The sequence below is a fragment of the Tyto alba genome, unplaced genomic scaffold (assembly GCF_018691265.1).
Source record: "Tyto alba isolate M040663 unplaced genomic scaffold, T.alba_DEE_v4.0 Super-Scaffold_11, whole genome shotgun sequence".
Classification (NCBI taxonomy): Eukaryota; Metazoa; Chordata; class Aves; order Strigiformes; family Tytonidae; genus Tyto; species Tyto alba.
Genome location: NW_024881273.1, coordinates 5,531,427 through 5,553,419, shown reverse-complemented (window position 1 = coordinate 5,553,419; position 21,993 = coordinate 5,531,427). Strand labels below are relative to the sequence as shown.

At 37.1% G+C, this 21,993-nt stretch overlaps 1 protein-coding gene across 1 annotated transcript in view; it reads right to left on the bottom strand.

Annotated features, from left to right (window-relative positions):
• The window catches only part of LOC104356965 (mediator of RNA polymerase II transcription subunit 27), a 94,546-nt gene that overhangs the window by 44,230 nt on the left and 28,323 nt on the right, over nucleotides 1-21,993 (bottom strand). Inside the window, exon 3 of the mRNA XM_042786960.1 lies at nucleotides 13,242-13,372. Within this exon, the coding sequence (XP_042642894.1) occupies nucleotides 13,242-13,372 (131 nt within the window). The remainder of the gene's footprint in view (nucleotides 1-13,241; nucleotides 13,373-21,993) is intronic.

Below are 21,993 nucleotides of genomic sequence, written 5' to 3'. Positions count from 1 at the left end.
TGCCATGTATCTCATTAACCCCAAATTTAGAACCAAGTTTGTCATTCAGACCTTCACAAAAGGCTCTTTTATAAGACCTGTCTACAAAGCGCATACATATTTGTCATGAGCAAAAGCATCATCCTTGCTGAGCAACTGTCAAACTGTAAAAGCCAAAATGAAAGAAGGTTCTGCATGCAAAATAGGAATGTAGAAACGCTTGGGTTTTGGCTTGAGGGGATCTCAGTTTTATAGTGCTATTTTGGACACAGATATTAAATTCTGACTTAAAATACATCAAAACAGTAGGGTATTTTTTGCCACTTCTGGAGCAGATTTGATGTTAACACCAAACACTGAATGCAACAATCAGCAAAAGAGCTCAACAATTTAGAGATTCAAGAAGTCTAGGGAGCTTGACACAGACTGACAGGCTCCAGCCAAGCTTGCTGTGTAATTATTTCATGTGTCTGCACTTCGTCTTCCATCACTGAAATGAACACCTAAAGGCAAGAACACAAAGGATACAGAATAATACATCACCAGTCATTTATCAGAATGAACGCCGACAGTGGACAGTTAGAGCTTCCTATTAGGTCCCGAAAGTAGGAATTAGAGGGTCACGCATTCTTCACATGTCAGTCCTGGACTTTGAATTTTGTAAAACATTAACTTGCCTTGAACAACTGACAATAAAAGACAAAAATCCAGACTCCACCCCCGGATGAAAGCATCTGCCTTATAATTAATGCCTTCTCTTATCCCAGCTTTGTACAAAATATTACTTGAGCCACTCTCCGCACTCCTGCACAGCTCCCAGGTGATACAGTTCACATAGTTCACAGGAGGAAACTGAGGCACAGAGCAACTCAACAAAATAGTAATTTACTCTGCAGTAACTCATTCAGCAATCTCTGTATCTTCAAGTGCTTTCAAACATACGTGGTATGGAATGAAAAGGCCCAACACTATTCCACAATCATATTTTGTGAGGGATGGAAACAAAGTATTATAGGCAACAATGGAGCACAATCATCATACACAGAATGTAATCTTTCATTTAATTTCATTTAATTCGATGCGTCCAGGTAAACTCAGCAAAGGTTAAATAAGTGATTAACTACATTATTTTAATCTCTGTGCCAAACTCTTACTTTCTTTCCCAAAACAGAATCTGTAAGAACAATCCTGAGCAACACAGAAGAAAAATCTAATTTCAGTGAAAAAATTGCTGCATTAAGATGCATTTGGTTGCTTAGAGTACTTACTACAGGATTCCCCTGGCTGTGGCTCACAGACAATAAAGAAGCTGCATGTAGCCACAAAAAAGAAGTGAAAACTAAGTCTGCCAGTGTTAACAAGGTCTTCCTTGTCCACAGTGTCTTAGTCCCTATGTTACCCATGTAAAAGGTAAGAATCAGGAAAATAAATTAATAATGAGGCAATTGTATCTATATCCAATTAGAAATGTGCACTGTGCTATTAATACTCATTTTCAAAATGATATACATATACTACTGAGTAACATTACTGAAATCATAAAGATTCTTTATTAGGTAAAACCTATACAGCAAAGAGGAAGTGCCTTGCAAAATTAAATTATCAGGAATTAAAATAACAGTAGAGCAGCATCTATTAAGGGATGAAAACCAAATCACTTTACCCAGTAAAACTTCTAATCGTTGCATTTTATTTATTTTTTCCACTGGCAGTTGGGAAAAAGGACTAGCAAAATAATTGTACCAAAATACTTCCAATCATTACAAATGAAGATTATGTTTAGAGGAAAACTCTGTGAAGTCACCAGCTGGAATTTGCTACCCAAGCTTTTTTCATTTAACCCATCCATAGGGTTCCTTGTAAACGCATGAATACCCAGAGAATGCCTTAAAGTGAAATTAAAATTAATAACAGTTATTTTTAACAACAAGTAAAGAAAGCAGAGCAAAGCAGTTCTACTCTGTATCCTTTCTAGTTAGAAAGAGCATTCAGAGGTCCTCCTCAAACCTCAAAGTCTGGTGGGTTGATGGGTGCTGAATACAGCCGCCCGAGGCAGCGCTGCAGCATGGCCAGCCCACCAGCCACCACTGCCCTCAGGGAAGGGAACAGCCTTTTCAGTCCCCAGGTAAATCCCCATCTGCACTTCATTACTTGGGAAAACTTTCCCTTTTTATAGAGTTACTGTCAAAACTACAGGGGACTTTTATTGCCTTTATTTTCAGCCACAACTTGCATTTCAAAGTTTTTTTACTGTGATACACCTAGAGCTTCCTTTTGCTTAACAGTACAGGTTTCGCATGTGAAAGTACTTTTATCCCCCATCTACAGTATAGCTGTTTAGTTTTCCTCTCAAACAGCTAAAGATTACTTGAAATCATGTAGAGGTACAGAAATAAAGTCATTAATAAATACATTCATATCGCATCACATTATACAATATGATTATGCAATAATGCTGTTCTTGATAGGCCACCAAAAAATAAGTCCTCCTCCCTCCACCTTATTACAGTTCTGCTCTTTCTGCTTGTCCTCTCTGACAATGCAGATGGAAACACTTGCTGTAACGCATTTCTGAATTTGGCAAGCAGCAGTTTTAATTTATTCTTTTTAGACTGATTGTCTGCTGCAGTAAAGCAGCCTCTAATCCCCCTCCCCCAAACAGTAAAACTTAAAAAAAATAGGGGGGGCTAAGTAATCATATGATAAAAATCACAGCTTTAGAAAAAGCTTTGATGTAATCATCAAGTTTGTATAAATTTCCTGTCTTGTCTAGTTTGTTCTTCAATGTCTAATTAGGCAGTTTGTATTGCTTTTTTTCTTTTTTTTTTTTTCCTGACACATAAACAAGCAGTTAAACTAGTATTTGCAGTCTTTAATTACACATTGAAATCTTCATTCTTAACTTTTTTAACTGAAAGTACAGGGTTTCCCTACACTGCAATGTTAGTGTTCTGCTCTGTATGTTGCAAGGGTTTCTTCTAATGGTTGGGACTGTGCAACAACTTTTAATTAATTGTCACCTTTTAAGGGCACTGTTCTCACACAAAAATTACCTTTAAGGCAAACATGTATCAGAGTCAGAAATTTGCTCTTTTACAACTGAGCTACAATCCCCAGTAACACATTCACTCAGGGCTACACACTGCCCATTCCAGAAAAGGAACATGCAGATCAAGGCTGGTACACGGCCCAAAGTTTCCAAAAAGATACAGATTTTTCATTTCCCAACTATGGAGTGTTCCAGCTAATCTTCAGCAAAGTAGATGGGAATTATTTCAAATCACTGTGCTCAGTCACACAGGGCTGCACATCATACTCAGAGCAATCCTATTTGCAGGATTAGTTTGCAGAATATGACACCAAAATATCAACAGCAATCAGGCCCAGGCCTCTTTTGGCTAATGTCTTCAAGACAGACGTGCTCACGGAGGTGTTCACACAAGGACATTTGAGCTAAGGCTATCAGTCCATAACAGCTCACAACACACTAGTAAGTGAAGCTCTATACACTGTAAAGAAATGATGAAATCTTAATTACATGCACTCGCTTTCAAAGAAGTTGGTTAGAATATTTGTTGAAAAGTGAATAAATAAAACAGATTTTTCCTCCATGTTAAAATACACTGTGAAGTTTTACAACACAACTAATGCACATTTCAGTAATTCACTAGGAATAAAGCAGCATCCAAGTTCCTTGTCTCTTGTACTTGTATGGATAGAAATTATTATCCTGTTAATGAATATCATAAGGAACATTTCGTTTTAGTCAAATCTTTCCTTTGGACAATCTGTGTGATCAATGCCTGCTGGTTTTTCGTAATTACTTTGTAAGAAAATATGCAGCTGTATAGTACTTAATGGAATGAAATGAAATTCAGCATATAACTATAGCCAAAAAAGCGCATTGATCTGGCATAACAAAACAAAGAAGATTACAGAAAGCCCTGCTGTCAGATATATCAACATATTAGGAGATTAGATCAAGATTAAATTTTTTAAAAATAATCATATTTCTAAGGATGCATAGAACAGCAAAGATGTTGACTCAGTACTGAGTTATCAAGCATCACCAGTCTCAAGAATGGCAGCTGTTACAAAAAAAAAAAAAAAAACCAAACAGCAAAACACACCAAAACCAAAACCACTTCCACACAAAGTCATGTTGTACCCAAGTAGTGGCAATGTGGAGTCTACCCAGATGACTACTAGACCTTTGCCAACACTTATTGAGCATCCACAGAAGTCACTCTATGACCTACCTACTGACTACTGCAAGACGGCACAAAGCAGGGAAGTGCCTCTTCACATCCCATGTACTGGGACCAAGTCTGCTAGAAACCACAACAATTTATTATGGAACTGCTCCCGCTTACCAGTGTAAGGGTCTAGTTCAGATCCTACTTGACTCCCCAAGTCATACAGCTCTAGCTGGGGCTCCAACATGTCTGCTGATTGGAGATAAACATAAATGAAAAATCCAAAATATATTAACACTGGTTCTGGTGTAATACTGCTGGAGTGATCAAGTTTACAGTGTCAGACAATTGGATTTATATGGTATTGCAATATGCCATTCAAAAATTTAAAAGTCCGAGATGCTGAAGTGGGCTATGGGTCCCAGCAGCCACCTACTGCAGGACTGAGTGCTATAATACATTTTTACCATCTACAAACTTTAAAAGTAGATCATATTTTTTCTGCGTATTTCAGAATCTCATTAAATCTGTGTTGGTCCATTATTCAGAATTTTCTCTAACTAAAGAAAACGCTTACATCCTTAATAAAGCACAGAAAAGAACAATCAACTGACCTCAGGAGCCGCACAGACCAAACAAGGAAAGAAAGAAGGGCGGGGGGGGAAATACCCCAAACCCACATCTACCTGCTCTTTGTGTTTTTGGTATCTAAACAAGCTACAAAAAAACGTGTGGTTTCAAAGTTAACATCATAGATAACCCAAATGAACAGCAGTGAAAAAGCTGAGACATAAATCAAATTAACAGCACCTTATTTTAAAGTTTACCTCTTACACTGAAACGAAAACTTCAACTGGATTAACACCTTTTTTTTTGAGCAGAGCTTGGTAAAGTACCTTTGCCTACAAATAGTAAGATGACTAATCAATGTTATATCCCCACTAAGTTATTGGATTTGATCTTGTTGGAGTTGTCTAATAAGTCTCTCATGAATCAAAACAGTAGTTTGGATTTTTTTCTTTCCAGTTAAATTACACTGAGTGTTAAACAGTAAATACCACATAACTAAAAGAGACAGATTGCTATTACATTTAGTAACAGACTGGTTTTCCCCCCAGTATTTTAAACAAAACATACAAAAAGAAACAGGATAAAGCAACGGCAGGCCCATCACTGCTCTGTGCCTGAGAACAGCTGGCTACTGAGCTCTACAAACCACTTGTCACTACTGCTGACATGGGCCATTAAGAAAAACAAAAAAACAACAAACAAAAACCAAACAAAACAAACAAACAAATAAAACAAAACCAAACCAAAAAACCACCAAATATCTCTCTTTAAAAGCTTAGAATCATTTTTCATCCAAATGACCAGGACTGGTTAACACACTTATTACATCTGAAAACCTGAAAGAACAATCTGACACTCACATGCATAGCTGCTCTCCTGATAAAACTCAGTTCAAGAAAGTTTAATGATGTGTTATCACCTAGGAATTTCCCCTCATAATTTGTAATGCAATATGGGTTCAATCATGGCAGATGCCTCCCTGGCTCTGGGATCTTGAATGTCCCGGCTACTGAATCTGAAAAGAACCAGCTCAGCTCCAAGCTGTCTATTAAATGTTGCCATCAAGTTTAAGGGTAACCTCAATCAGGATTTCTAACACCACGGTGGCAATGAACTTTGTAGTAATCCATACCTTTCAGTGGTGGGGAAAGACCGTTGAGAAGAAAATGAAGCAGTTAGGATTATGTAATTATAACTTCTCCCCTCATGCTGTAGGATACAACTTTAATACTTACTGTATTTAAGGAAACTAGAAGTACTCAAGAATCTCATAAACTAAAATTAAAGGTTTCTCTAACAGGGTCCAGCCTCATTTCTGTAAAACAACTTGTCTAAAAGCGACTAGTGTCATCTCTGCTCGGTAGGCAGAAGTGAAACCTGAAGAAAAATCCAAAACAAACCAAAACATGGCTGTATCTTAAAATAACTTGAAACTATCTTATTTTCAATAGCTGCTGAAATTCATTATGATCTGAATTTCTCAGCACTTATCTTCCTGTAACAAAGCTGTCAAAATAGTGGTTTCCTGTTTGCTCATTATTCTCTATTATATTCTATATGGTTTGAAAAATTCACTCGGGGACATTGCTATTCTCTGAAGCAGTGTTGTAGGCGGCAGTCTGAATAGGTTCATATTATTCTGTCGTTTTCTTTAAAGAAACTAAATACTATATATATACTATTTGTATTCCTTTGAAAAATTCTAGAGGAATGCATACCATGCAACAGCATCCATCCTCCATCACCACTATATTTAGAAAATAATGGAATACTGAACCCTGAAATGCACAGCATGGATTTTATAATTGAAATAGATTTTCCTCTAGGGAATGGACAAATGCTCACTAAACCACCTGTTTAATGAACACAATCCTTTTTACCAAAGGTTACAAAGAACTAGTACTCTACCTAGCTACCTTAGCTTTGGTAATTAAAATACCAGTATTTGAGGGGGAAAGTCAATACTTCGGACATTTGTGCAAAATTATGGAGCTTACTATAAAGCAAGACAAAGAGTATTTAACAAAGGTTGACCACATACAACACCACCAAACCTGGGCAGCAAAAAAGAAATAAAAGAGCAAAGAACCAACTGACTAAGATTCTTTAAGAGAAAACAAGTTATTCAACAAGCTGATGAGATACAATATAGGAAGTTTTAAAGAAACTTTGTATTTAGTTGAACCAAATCAAATATTAGAGACTTGAGTATCAAATGATCCTGCAAGACATGTACATAAACTCTGAACCCACTAAAATCAGTATAGGAGTTCGGGATAAATGCAATCTCACTGTTTAGCAATACACTGCAACTTAAATTAAAACAGCTTCACAGAACGTCTGCAGAAGAGGTGTTCATCAATTTACTAAAAAGAAAACAGTACAATGATGTGATCCAAATTGTGTACAAGATACTAAATACTAATATCAATGTTCGATCTACATGGTACATGGCTGCAAAGTAACTAAACCTATTCATGTAAATATTATTATCTTGCAATACAAAGAACTAATTTTTAATCTTTTTTTCTTCATATAAAGAGGGATTAATTTGTGGAGCAAAAGAGTCACGTATTTCACAACATGCTCTTCTACAGTTCCTGTTGTGCTGTCTTGATAAAGTCAAGCTAAAGGAATACTTTGAGAAACTTAAACACGAACAGGGATATTAAATGAGCTCCTAGTATTGAAAGTTATTGGAAACTGATCTCTTGCTTATTATTTCAATTCCCTATCATGTACAAAAAGATATCTCCATGTTCCAGAATGCAAACAGAGTTTTAATCTTTAATTATATTCTCAACCTCAACTCTTCTGGAGAGAAGTATAGATGTGGGCCCAAGGATTATTGCTTTATTACATTATCATCTCGGTGGTATTTAATGAATATTGATACTTAATGCAGCTTTACCAGTAGGGGGAAAAGAAGAATTTTAGAACTCCACAAAAAACTTCTGATGACTTTTCTCAAAACGTAAAATACAGCCACACTCTTTGCTCTTCTCTTCTTGAATACTTCCAAGAAGAGGCCCAAATTTTAGAGTACAGATCATAATTCTGAATGTGATTATTGCAATAACAACACTTGCATGTTAAATAACCACATTTGCCACAGCCTATATACCAGGTGTCACACTTAACTGGTACACTGGATTCTTGGTTTCAAAGCATAAATCCCCAGCTGGGATTTCAGACCTCTACAACACAGTGATGTCAGAGTAGATAAGCATAATTTAAACACAGAGTCTTAAATGTTCACAGGTTTGGTATTTTTTATTGGCTTAAACATGCTTTGCCTTTATCTGTAAAATAATCTGCTTTTCTTTCATAATGAAAATCCTTGAACCTAAAAAGCAATTAGATGCTGTTTATAAAACAAAATGATGAAAAAAAACCCCTTTCCTCTAAAAACTCTTGGCAAAGGGCTCATCGGGATTTTTTTTTTGTTTTTGTAAAAATGATAAATTACACAAGTTCCAAATAATTCTGGCACATCTGATGACTGGATGTATGGTTTATATGTATACACATACCTTTCAGTTAACTGTTAAAAACAGCAACTTTTTTTGAATAGTGCATCACTGACTATTTTAAATTAAATCCCTTCCTCAAGACTCAACTTGTGTGTCCTGAAGCAAGCTCTTAAACAAATACAATAGAACCTTACGGTACTACTTATATGACAGAATCACTAAAACTGTTAGGCTGTTAATGCTGTGAAAGAACAGCACTTTGACTATGCTGGTACTGAATCAAGCTACAGTAAAATACAGAGTTTGGGATATCTAAGTTTATTTTGCAAATGCAGATGAACAGATACTCTGTGAGCCAGTAAATTAAGCTTTTAAAGGAGACCACTCGCTAAAGAGTATCTTTTGCTAATGTGTCTCCAAAGGATGGAGCAAGTATAGATTTATTTTGAATATATCCCTATTCTGGAAAAGAAGAATCCAGATGGATTCTGGGTTGTAGAGAGCAGAATAGAGACCTCCTCTAACCCACCCAGAACAAGTGGCAGATGCAATGTGACCCTCCTGAGTCTCTGCTCTATCCTCAAGTCCTTATCTCCTAAAAGAAAAATTATCTTCACAGCTTTTTGTTGCTCAGTTATCTAGAATAATATCATGGGCAGCACTGTTTTTTATTTTATTTAATAAAAAAAGAAAACAAAAGAAAAAAGTAATTTTGCTGGTCTGCTCATAGCAATAGAATACAAATTCAGAGATTTTTTACTCAACTTATTACAGTGTTTTCACTGTCAGGTTAGGGCATACATCAGAGCACAAGAGATTTACAAGACAAGTTGAAGAGCCCTAAAACAAAAAAGTTGGACTCTCTTATACTCATGCCTCTCTGTCCATTGAGCCTGAAGTTGTCAAACAAAAAACAGACTTCCACTTGTTTATTGTTTATAGTGTGTTTATTTCCCCAAACCCACAAATGTCACAACAAATGACCCCAAAAGGGACCATGAAGGGCAAGAGTCTCAGTACCTTTTGTGGCGAGCAAGTTCTTGTTCTGGCAATTTCCTTCTAGACAGAGAAGACCGATGATTAAACTGGGAGCACTGAAAAAGCTCCATGCAACAGAGCTATCAAAGTCACAAGGTTTTCAGCTGAGACCCCTAAAAATTTCCATTAATACTAACTGACCCTCTTGTGTGTGCCAGTGAATACAACTGCAAGAATACAGTCAACATCCTGTGCTTCCTCCTTTCTTCTTCCTCTTGTCACAGTGGCTCACTGCTATCATTTTCCAGCTAGACAGTGACATCCCAGACTCTGCTGGGCTCTCAGCAGGGTGGTCCACTGGCAGGGCCCACCTCCATGGGTCACTGCTCTCAAACACCCCAGACTCTTCAGGGCACAGCATTCTGCTCCCACAGGGTCATGGAAACAACTTCATAATTGGGAATTTGCTTTTGAGATGTGGTACCAAGAAAAATAACACAAGATGAATTAACTGCATCAATTAATACATTTTAAGAGGAAAGAAAAAACTAAGAGCCGTCATTTCTTATAGTATTTATTTCAAACCAGAAGACGACATCCTGGTTTTCAGAAGGGTTGCATGTATATGCTCTCCTAGTCACTTGGAAGGAGTTGACAGCTTTCAGCACTTCAGCAAACACTGCTTTGAGATTCTTTAACAGAAGGAAGGAACCAGCAGCCAGATGAGAAGCATGTGAGGGAACGCATCTATTAGCAAGTACAGGGAGATGTCTTGTTAATAGAAGACAGAAGGAGGGACTAAGCAGGGAGAGAAAGAAGCCAGCAGTTAGTCATTTTCTCATACAGATACATTTGGCTAGAAGCAAGATGCATATCAATCTAGTATTCCTTCCTGCACTTTCAGAGCCAGTGAAAACCAATACTGAAAAGCAAAACTGAACACCTAAAGGCCTCTTCTCAAAACTGTTCAGCACCCTTAGAAGCCCTCAGATAATGAAAACAGTGAGAAAATTAAAATTTTATTGGTAGTGCTTGCATAGGACAGAGACCTTCCATTTAAAAAAACCCACTTCTGATTCAAAATTGCTGCTGTTGTTTCAGATACCTACTAGTGAAAAACTAGAGCTTCTCATCTCCAAGCCAGAGCACATCAAAAGATGGCCTAAGGCTGGCAAGGGTCAAATGAGAGCGCCCAGCAATAATCAGCTTTGCCATTAGCAAAACTCTTTCTTCAGCTCCTTCTGTGAGCTTCAAGACAGGCAGAGAAGGTTGAGGGTTTTGGTTTGTGGTATTTGTTTCAGTTTTGGTTTTGTTTTGTTTGTTTGTTGATTTTGTTTGTAAAAAGGCATTTTGGATAGGAAGGGAGAAGAAAAAGCAGAGCAGGGAGAGAGACTAAGGGCTCGAGTGAACAGTGAGTTAACACAGCACAAGAATCAAGTTTTGTATCACCATCGTTAAGAGAAGAGACACCATTTGGGTATATTGAGTATGTGGAACAAACTCAAGTCTCACCATAGCAGTAAAGATCAAAGATGTGGATTAGCAAGATTAATGCTCATCTTGCACCACTGCCGTTAAGAATGTAATGTGCAATAGCAAAAGTTATCCATGCAGTTTCTTCAAGGAACAGGAATATAAATAAATAAATAAGCAGCATACACTCTAATACTACCTTTAACTCAAATGAAGACATATCAAACAAATTCTGAATGAAAATAAAACAAAATATTCTTTGTCCTAATCATCACCTATGTTATCTCCTGAGTAAAAGCGTTTCCTTCATTCCTTTGCTGGCTGAAAAGGATTACTGCGGTGTTGCTATTTGTTCCCATCTAGTATTCTAAAATAATGTTTTAGCATATAGCCGGTTTTAACTACTTTTATTTAAGAAAAGCTCTAGATAATACAGTTGCTCTGAAAAGCATTTAATATATACTTGACTCATAGCACATTGTTACTCAGCCCAAAGACTTGTCATTTTCCTTAATTTTAATAGCATACATCAAAGCAAAAAAAGAAAAAGAAACGGTTACCCCTTTCTTGACTAACCAATAAAGATTAAAAAAAGAAAGTCACTGAACTGCCATGGGAAAATTAGTATGCAGTATACCCTTTCAAGGAGATATGTAGTTTTGCACCTGGATATTTTCTTCTTTTGCACCTTTTATTATTTTCTTAATTTTTTTATAAAGAATGAAAATAAAATAAAAAAACCCCACACAGTATGATTCATCATTATTTGCATGAAACTACAGCAAAATCATGATATTCAAATCCATTTGTCTTTTTCTTTTTTTTTTAAATACTTTTCATAAGTCTTTTCATAATTTGCTTCTGTCCTGTGTTGGAGACATGATATTGAGCTCAACAGGTATTTGATTTGTCTTATTATGGGTATTATTCTCTTCCTAAGACATACAAGATAGCAAATAAGGACAAATATGGAAAGGTCAAAGAAAAGCCATAGAGGAAGAAACCAGGGAGGGATAAAAGGGCCAGCTCAGCATAAATATATTTTCCCTGTGAATAATGCTGGAAGTGGTAATAAGATACTGAAACACAAGTCAACTACTAGCTGAAGTTTAGTTACCACACTAAAATTGCATTCTATCTGCCAATTCTAGTTAAATGCACCACTGAAGGAAAAATCACCTGCAGATAAAAAGACATACAATACTTTTAAATGTGTATATTATATACCCCATATTAAGATTTATACAGCTGTGACTGTTTAAGTATAGACTTTTCTATGCAAAAATAGAAGCTAGCTCCTTCTTTCTCACTATCCTTATTTCTAGTAACTGGAGAAGCCATGACTAAAAAAATAAACAAACCACTAAAATATTTTAAGACCTCTGAATAAAAACTGTGACCACCAGTATCACAGTACTCTAGTTTATAGACTTCTTGGAAAGTCCATTTTAAGTGCTAGATAAACCTGATAAAGGAAGAAAACTCATTAGCCAGTTTGTCACAATATATCCCTGCTCTTTCACAGATATAGGATAACCAACATCTGGTTTTCAAAACTATAGTTCTGCTAGAGCTGCCCTTCTAACCATTCTTTGTCTGACCTATTGGTAAAACAATAGAACATTTTATGGATTCTTGAATTAGCAACCCTTTAAAGTTAATTTACAAGGGGAAAGTTCTGTTGACTCTGTTTTTTTTTCTCATTTTATATGAGAAACTCTCAGTCATTCATATGAAAAAACTCTTGGTTTCTTCTGATTCCTTCATCAACTTAGGCTTGTGGACTCTGGTGACAACAGGAACTTTTATCATTACAACTATGAAGTTTTTACTAGCACAGTGTTTATACATCAGTGACTCTTGTTCTGTGAAAAAAACAGGCAGTTTCCACAAACTACAAGGATGCTCAGTACAATGAATAATTGCTTAGCAGTTCATTTTCTACATAATAATTTTCTTATATGTAACTAAATATTTTAAGCAGTTTATTAATTTATAAGCTTAGTTGTGGACATCTCTGTTTTTGGCATCAGTACACAGACTGCCTAAAGTGTTGATACTCTATGTCCTCAAACAGTTTCTAAGTGTCCTCATAATTGCTTGTCACCTGTAAAAGAGGTTTAGATTCAATGCAAAACTAACATATGGTGAACAGATGGACTCGGAACAGACGTTTGTCGAGAAAGTACTCACACCAAAGACTTTTTGGCTTCAGCCTTTTAGGACCTTCAGAAAAGTCCTACTTGAAGCTCCGAGTCATACTAATCAGGGTAACATCATTCCTCAATGACAATCTCGTGTTGCAAAAACTTTTATGTCTGGCTACAAAGAAGAATCCTTACAGCTTCTCCATTATCAGAGTGTCTCCATAAACACCAGAAACAAAATATTGTTTCCATAGGGTACTCCACCCATCCAACAAGAATAATTCATCTTGTATGAAACAAAAATGTAAGCACAAAGCTGCTATTATGATGATTTAAAAGAATAAATAATTACAGTAAAAAGTTTTATTAAAAAAATCTCCCCCACACCCCCCCCCCCCAACTCTTCAAAATATTCCATAACTTACTGAGGAGGTAAGACAAGAGTTGTTGGCTGGGCTTTTGGTCTGCGTTTTGCAGATACTCCCATCTGGTTGGCTGAACGTTTCAAAGACTGCTGATTCAAAAGGCCAGATGCTAGCCCGGCATGATACTGCAACTGGAAAATAAAAACACATATATTAAAATACACACCACTACAGTATTCTATCTATATCAGATCTCTACTATCTGTACCACTTGAGTCAAATTACAGCCAGTCAGTAAGTTAATGTATGGTATTTCACATATATTTGCTTGGTGGAAGATGATATGAACAAAAGCATAAAAAAAGTCTGCTGTGAAACAGGTATTACAAGGAAATTATGGTATAGGGCAAGTAAGATGACGTATCAAAGACTTCCTCTCAAGTCTTAACTCTCCTGAAACTTGGGCTTGCTTTTAAATGTTAAGACTGTTTCTCTTCTCAAGGGATCAAGCTTTCTTACTTTTTCAAAGAAGATAAGAGGAAAAAAGACGCAACCCTTTCACTGTATAAACCAGCATTTTAGAAATAACACTCATTTTTTTTTTTCTTAAACATAAAACCACAAAACATTTGCAAGGAAGTTTCTACCACTGTAAAGAAAAATCTAGCCTTTAAAATACCTGCTAGCACATCTCCATGGCATTGCAGAAATATTCACATTCAGTAGCTTTCTCCTCTAACCTTTTATTTTACTTGTCAATGAAAAACAAATTTATGAAGGACACAACATGAATCTGCAAGATTTTGAGTCCATTCCCACTGCTCACAGATTTAAGAACAGCTACAGTGCTGCGTCTGTCCTGAAACCAGCTTCAAGTGCAACAAGCTAAAAGCTTATCTCCAAACACTTTTAATTTACATTTTGCATTCTTAATTCCCCATTGTTTGGGGCGGGGGGGAAGGAGGGAAGTGGGGATGGAGATGTTCAGTGTTGGACAAATGCAACTTCCTTCACCATTCTAATCTCCATGTTAGTGTGTTCATTACATTGTCTAAAGATTTGCTCTGAAAAAGGTGAACTGTTCAACATGTTAACAATTCTAACCCCATGGTCTGTATCTAAAAAAAGATTAGTTAGGAAAACATGATTTACAAACGTTCAGAAAATAAAGTGGTCTTAGGTAAAGCTATTCTGCAGGGTACTGACTGAAAAGGAAGGAAACAAAGCTTGATAAGGTGATCTACCTGAAAACGGCTATTAAAATGAGTGAAGCTATCCCGTGAGCCAATTTGACTCAAATGTCAATGCTCAGAGCATCCATAAGGCTTTTTAACTGGCTCCTGATTTACTCGGCTGCTCTGCCACGTGATCCCGCCCATGGCACAACATGAAGACACATCGCATTCCTAATGGGAAGAGAACCGTGCTCTGCCAGGGAGAGGAGGGGCACGGTATTGCCCCAACAACTCCGCTTAGACCAATGAATTTTCCTCAAATTTGTTTTTCTCAGAGAGATTTCTGAAATGAAAAAAAAAAAAAAAATCAATGAGAGCAATGGACAGTACATGTTTGAAAGGCAATGTTTCAAAGTGTCAGGGGCTTAGTTTTCAATCTTCACTACCAGAATTTGCAGTGAGTGCAATATTCAGGGAATTAAAGGCAAAGACAGCCCTGGCAGAAGACCCCTCTGACTCCAGGAACACGCTGTTCCCTCTTCTTTTTGCATCTTGTAAGAGCAGCCCCCCTTCAGCCATTTTGTGCTGTTGACACCATTCACTTATGTACACTGTGCAGAATGACACTGACAGGTATTTCAACATCATTTGGACACTTGCTCAGAGACAGAGGTAATCACCAGTGCTAATCATAGATGAATTTTAAATGCAACCTTTTAAAAACATTTCATAACCTCCCAGCTAATCTGACATTTAGTGGTCAGGCATAAAAAAAAAAAAAATAATTAAAAATAAATATATTCTAAAAAACAATTTTGTCCTTGAAGGCTGACTCCCAGTGATTAAGCTATTTTTATTAATTTTAAGTATTTCTTTATAATCTACCTTTGCTCCTAGGAATGCAGATCCAACTGTCAAAATCTATAAGGGCCATTAAATATTTACCAAACCATCCTTAGAATGGGAGAAAAGGTCAAAGTTAATAAAACTGACAGGCAGCTTCTGTCCAACTTGATTTATACATTATTAAAATATCACATACTGTATCGCACAGAATGCATTCCTTTTTTGGGGGTGGAGGGGTATTAACTGAAGAGATTGGAAAATTGTTTCTTAATCATTTGTTCTGAGGAGCAGAAACAAGACTGAAAATACTATCAAAGCAGTACCACTACCATCAAAACTATAGCCAAGTGATTCAACAGTGCTGATGGATAACAAACATGCCATGCAGTTCCTTTTTCCTCTTGTAAAATAAACACCTTTGTCCGCCAGCATCAGCCATGACAGCAAATCTCAGATAAAACCATACTAATCCCCTCAAAATTTTTTCATACTAACAAGAGAACACTATTTCCAAACATATTCTCTTCACCTTAGGGAACGCACATGAAATGTACTGTCAGGGGATATTACGGGTGCTAAAAGGCTCACACAGGGAAGCAGAGATGAGCTCGTGGGACACAAAACCTTTGAGAGTTAATAAACACACAGAAGCCACATTTAGCTCAAGAAGTTCCTGAGTCAGCGTTTGCTGATGGCTGGAAGAACATTGGGGAGAACACTGTATATAGGCACGTGCTTATAGCTCCTGCTGGGGATGATATATGGGGCAACATGAGCCTTTGGGTTGACCCGGCAGAGCTGTTGTGTGTTGAGGTTCCGGACTCCAGAGGGGTGGCCCACGCAGGTCTGAGAGACCCTGCGACCCACCGCAGCCAAAAGTTGGGCACTTGTGGATGGTCACGACTACTTTCTGTAACTGTATTCCCAACCATCTTCCATCTGCTTTTGACAACTGTGCTCATTTAAGCCAGCAGAACGGTAAACAGCAATAGCTTTATCCACAAAATATGCTAAATACTCACTGAACTTGAGTATTGGTGCAGCACTAGGTAGTGCTACAAATAATTTCTTTATCAACCGCTACAGAATTCCCCATCATTCGGACACTTTATTACAGTAAGCATCTATGTCTTTCAGCTTGTTTACTGAAGCTAAGCTCTTTACTTCCTAATGAAATATTCCTCTGTAAAATTTCAAGAAGATTGATCTTTTTTTTCCCCAATACATGCGGATGAAACATAAAATCTATTTCACAAAACTAAGAAATAAAAAACAACAACAAAAAAATCGATTTATAACACTTAGCAACTAGGATATACACCAGTGCCAACTTGTACAGTTTTATGATGAGTCTCATGATAGCTGATATTTTTCTTAAAACTGTGGTTCCAAGTAGATGTGTGAATTCTACATTTTAAAATCAAAAGACACTCTAGTTCTAAAGGACGTAGGAAAAGTACTGAAAATAACATTTCAATTCATGCAAGAGCTTTACCTGAAGGTAAATAAAAACAGAACTCGGAATTATTCTAAAATTTCATTATTTTGAAGATTCATTATTTTTCTAGGTTAATGGTAACATAGCCTATATTTTCTGAAAGAAAATATTATCACTAATGTTTGCAGGTGCCATAATTCACATTTTCACAGTGTTCCTGAGTATATGAAAACTACATTCATATATTAACGGCTTTGCAATCTTCCTCACAAAGTGAAATACATCATAACAGAGAGAGCTCTTTGGAATCACTTTTCTCACAGTTGTAATTGTAAAGAGGGCAATTTCTTCATTCACAGATGATGTCTTTGGCTTTTACATGAACTATTTAAACAGAGAAGGTGTATTAGAAAAATACAGACTGGATTTTGTTCCAAAAGCGTTAATATTTTTTTGAAAGTTAATCACATAGTATCTTTTATTTATTCTTTTCCAGTGACTCTCTTAACAGAAACAAAGCAACACACATCCTAAAACAATCAAACAAAAAGTAACCCCCCCCATCCCCCCAAAAGATCACCCTGTCTTCTGCAGATGATCTTTAAGGTTTGGAGCAGACAGAGAACTTCCACTACAGCCAGAGGGCTTCAACCAGAACAATGCAGTAAGGTCCCTTTGTTCGGCAGAAATGATTGACTATATCATGACAGAGTGTATTCTGGCCTACAGGTTTACTCTACAGTGTGTGTTATGAAACTACAAACCTGTACACAGTGCTAATTTAAACCTTCCAAAACTAAAGCTTCATCATTAGAATCATGCTGGGTCTAAAGGTCTTTGGCTTACATAATTCATGGGCTGGAGATTTTGCATGTGCTGACTGCTGACCAAACAAGTCATTACACTCCATTTACTGACAAGGCCATTTAAAGTTGCAAAAACTGGTTGGGTAGGAATAAGGTAAGAATTGAGGAAAAGAAAAAAAAAAGCAATCACTTGGAGCATTTACAGTTGATCATGTCAACTCACAGTTGCACATTAGATTTACATATTACCATTATTTAAAGGTTTTTAAGCACCGTTTTCCTTAAAAAGTGAAATCAGAAGAATGATTTTTCTTTGTAATCACATTGCCCTGTTACGATATTTTTTCCACTCTCATTTAAATACTTACTGACCACATACATAAACAGTAAAGCATTTTCTCAGATGTAAGTAATATAAAAAAAAAGTTTATTTTCATTCCTCCAAGAAATGGATTTTTGCAGAAATGGCTGACAGATACTTGCCTATCATGGAATTTTCCAAGTTCACTGCAGTACTGGTGTATGCATTTACATTTGCCTCCTTTTAAGATGCACAGTATTTTGCCCCTCATCATTAAACTATTTCTCTCTTGCAGCTAACAAGGGATTTGTCTATTATGATAAAACTCTAGTTGTTCTTTTGAAAAGAGCAATGAGCAAGCAAACTGGACACTCCCACAGTTTCATCTCTGCAGACTAAAGTAGGCAAGAGAGAAATTACACCACCTTAATTGATATTTTTAAGCTTCTCTCAGATAATGAGGCCGGTTTTGGAAATTCTCTTTTTCTGCAAATAATGTTTGATCATTTTAGGATAGCTGAATTCTTGACTTGGCCAAAACAGCATCAATAAACCAAAAGAGCAGTCTCCAATTTCTTTACTCATTGGTTTTCCTCTTGTGTTACAGGCTTTTCAATTAACAGGAAAGCTTGACATTGTGCCTTTCCTCTAGTGTACAATTTAATTAGGACACTTTGTTCTATTTTTTTAAGCATTTATGCCCCCCAAACACTTTCCGGTTTACAAGAATATTTAATCAACAAATAGCTATTCATGATGGGAACAAAGGCTACCCCAATTCCAGTCTTTTTTAAATCCCTGTACAAAAGTTATTGCATCTTTTCCTAAACACCCTGATCCAACTAAACTGTGAAACTAATGAGCTCGCACTTCTGTAAAAGCCTCTTGCATGCCACAGCTCCTATTTGCATCGCATTGAGATGCACGGTGCCACTGCCTCACCCTGGTCAATAAACCCGGCAATCGGGAGCATTCTGAGGACATCTACCTGCACATGCCCCTGCACACACAATCCTGCTTTTCCCTTACATCTATCCTCCTCTGTCCCAAGGCTAGAGAGTTGAGAAGCAAGTTTAGACATTTTTTTTATATACACTCACAATAGTAAGAAATACATGGATATATATCCCTGTTTTTTTTAACGTCTTGTCTTCACTATATTTTTTTATTCCATTGTCTTTGAATTCCTATTTTTGCTCAGAGTGCTGTTTTAATTAGTGTCAGATTTCAGCATTAAAGTGTGTTCTTCCCTTACTTTCCTTTCAAAAACACTGAAGTTCTGCTGATGAATGACTGCATCAATGTTCCCTCACTCCAATACTGCTTGCAAGTCTTTGGCTTTTTACCATGCAGAGATAGCAAATCTGGCAGCACTTTCTTCAAGGAATTGGTCAAAACTTTAGCATCTACATCCTTGCTGCCAACAGAATTATCTGCACTGTTCAAAGTCTCTGCAAAAGCCACTACTGCTCCAGGTTTTTTTAAAAAGTATTCTGGAATCCATTTAATAGTTACATCAGTGACATATTCTTGCTTTTTTGATAATGTCAACACAAAGGGACACTGCACAGCCAACAGGCTCTGAGGTTTAAAGAGATCCAGTATTTCTGAAATGGATGTAGAGGGATAGTAATCACAAACTGAGGCTACACACTGCTTCATCTTCCTCTTCAGAAGAATAACTGTATGTTATGCTTAAGATGTTTATAAATACCTCCGGGTACTCTGAAGGGCTTAAAGATATATATTTCCTGGCAGATAACTAAATGAACTGGCATTTCATTGGATATCCAACAACCCAGACACATAGCACAATCACAAAAAGCAGAGTAAAATTATTACACTATATTTGGCATCTAAACAACAAAATAAAACCACATGCAGTAACAAACAGTAGTATTTAAAAGTAACCCTGAGCTCCAGGGTAGTAGCTGGTACGGAGGTTGTCCACTAAAAGGCAAATGGTCTTAGTGTCACTCTGTGATATATTCACATTTGTGTGTTCACTTAATGGATTTCATTAAAGTCTAAAGATCCAAGAAGTGCACTTGATCAATATTTGACAGAAAATCCAAATTTCTTTTGACATAAGTATTATCTTTGAACAGGACAAATAAACTGTAGAAGGGAAAAGTCATCATTAAAACTCAAGACTGAATAAGGACACAATTAATATCTTCCTACCCCCCGTGCTGCTCTGCTCCCTTAAACACCCACCAGAACTTTGAAATGCAGACACTGCTCTCACACTAAAATTAATATTTTCTGAAGCCTTAGACTAAATCTTTGGTGTCGAGGGCTCAGGTGGCAGCTACGTCAGTATAAAGAATGGCCTGCTGACTCTGTGACAGGGGATGCTCAGGTGCTTATGTAAGAAATGTGAAGATACTTTAAAACTGAGTGGTAGAATAAAGGGCTGCAATCAGCTATAGAAATACTCTTCAAATTGTCTACCAGGATGCCATGATTTGCAGCACTGTATTGGGCTTTACCACCATAGCAAACAAACTACTTTTCAGACAAATAAAAAAAATAATACTCTTCTTAAATAAAATGTCCACAATGTGCAGCTTATGTAAATCCAACTAGTCCAGCTGCACCATCACACAAAGGGGAGAAAGACAGTGAAAGAACAGATGAGAGGGAAATCTGTTAGTGGATAAGCAATGTAGCAGTAATGACCTCAGCTGGTACTTGTGCTGCTAATTCCCCCCCAACCTCCTCCCTCATTAAAATTAATTATTTTAACTTCTGTTAAATGCCTTTCCTTTGATTTGGTCACTCGCACAGTAAGTAAAATGCACAATATATTTAAAGTAGCAAATACCCAACTGAGTGTCAGACAATAGCTATTAGCCTAGCCTTGGGCCTCCCTGCCAGCACATGGAAACCTGGCTTTCCTCGGGCTCCCGCAGCCTTCCTGGAGGGGATGCCGTGCTCAAGGAGGAGAGTGCCGGCGCACTGTGCATCCTGACACAGGTACGGCGACGTGCTGCCGAGCTGTACCAGACATCACCACATCTTCTGCTAGAGGTGATCACACCACCGTGCCAAGTAGAAGGGGCTGCATGAATACTGTTTAAACTGAGCTGAACGTGCCAAACTAGGAGAGAATTCTTCCTTAAACAGTTACTTTTGCTAATATCCTCTATTTCTTTACCTCTAGCAGGCATCCTGAAGCAATGTTGCTGGGAATGCTAATTTCCAGCCCGCTAGCAAGGACAACCAATTAAAGCTTGAAGCAGGACAGTTCGATCTGGAACAGAATGTATGTGGCCTATTTCCCTATATGAACATTCCTACTATAGCTTCAGAATATTCATGATTGGATTCATTTATACTCCTTCCAAAACAGTATAAAGTGACCCACAGAAAGCATTCATACACAGAAAATGTCAACTGATACAGGTCACTTGTAGGTGATTAGAGAAAGAGGCTTGAATTCTCACCCTCACTCGTAACATACATTTTTGCACAGACAAACCCTAGAATCACCATAGGTGGCTGGAAGCAAAGCGATTGGCTGCATTCTGGAAGATGAATGTCAAAAAGAAACACAGTATTTTCTCCATTTAAAATGTGTCGCATTCAACACTGAATGGCCATCTCTACAATACTCTTTAGAAATGACCATAGCCACTGTACCTGCAAGCAGAATGCTGAAATGTAATGGTCAACAAAACATGAAACTTCCTCCCTCCCTCCCCCTGCCCCACCCCCACCCTCCCAAAAGTCACTTAAAGAGCTTTTCTGCCCTTACTCAAGTTTTCTGTGTTTAAAAATTAATGATACATATCTGAATTCTGTTTTCAACCTCACATTGACTTTTCGGAGACAGAGCAATCCTGCTGATCACTAACAGCATTGTAAACTCTTCCTTCTCTCAAAAGTTTCACTGAAAATTTTCTCCAGCTAAAACAATACTATACATTAACTAAGAACTCTAAATTAAAACACAATTATCTTTAAGAAAAAAAAAAAATCCTTCAGAATAGCCATTTATGGCTTACAACATGGACTTTCAGGAATTTTATCTGAAACAGAACATCAGACTCAAGAAAAATTAGCTCTCTGCATTTAATTACGACATTTACATGAAAAGTTGGATAATGAAATCTGCAACCCTTGTCATTTGTATCCAAGGTAGAGAAACCATCTTACTCCATACTGAGAGAGACCAAAGTGTGTTTTATTACATCAGTTTGTGTAATGCACTATTGATAATAGTGGCATACGGCCAAACTTT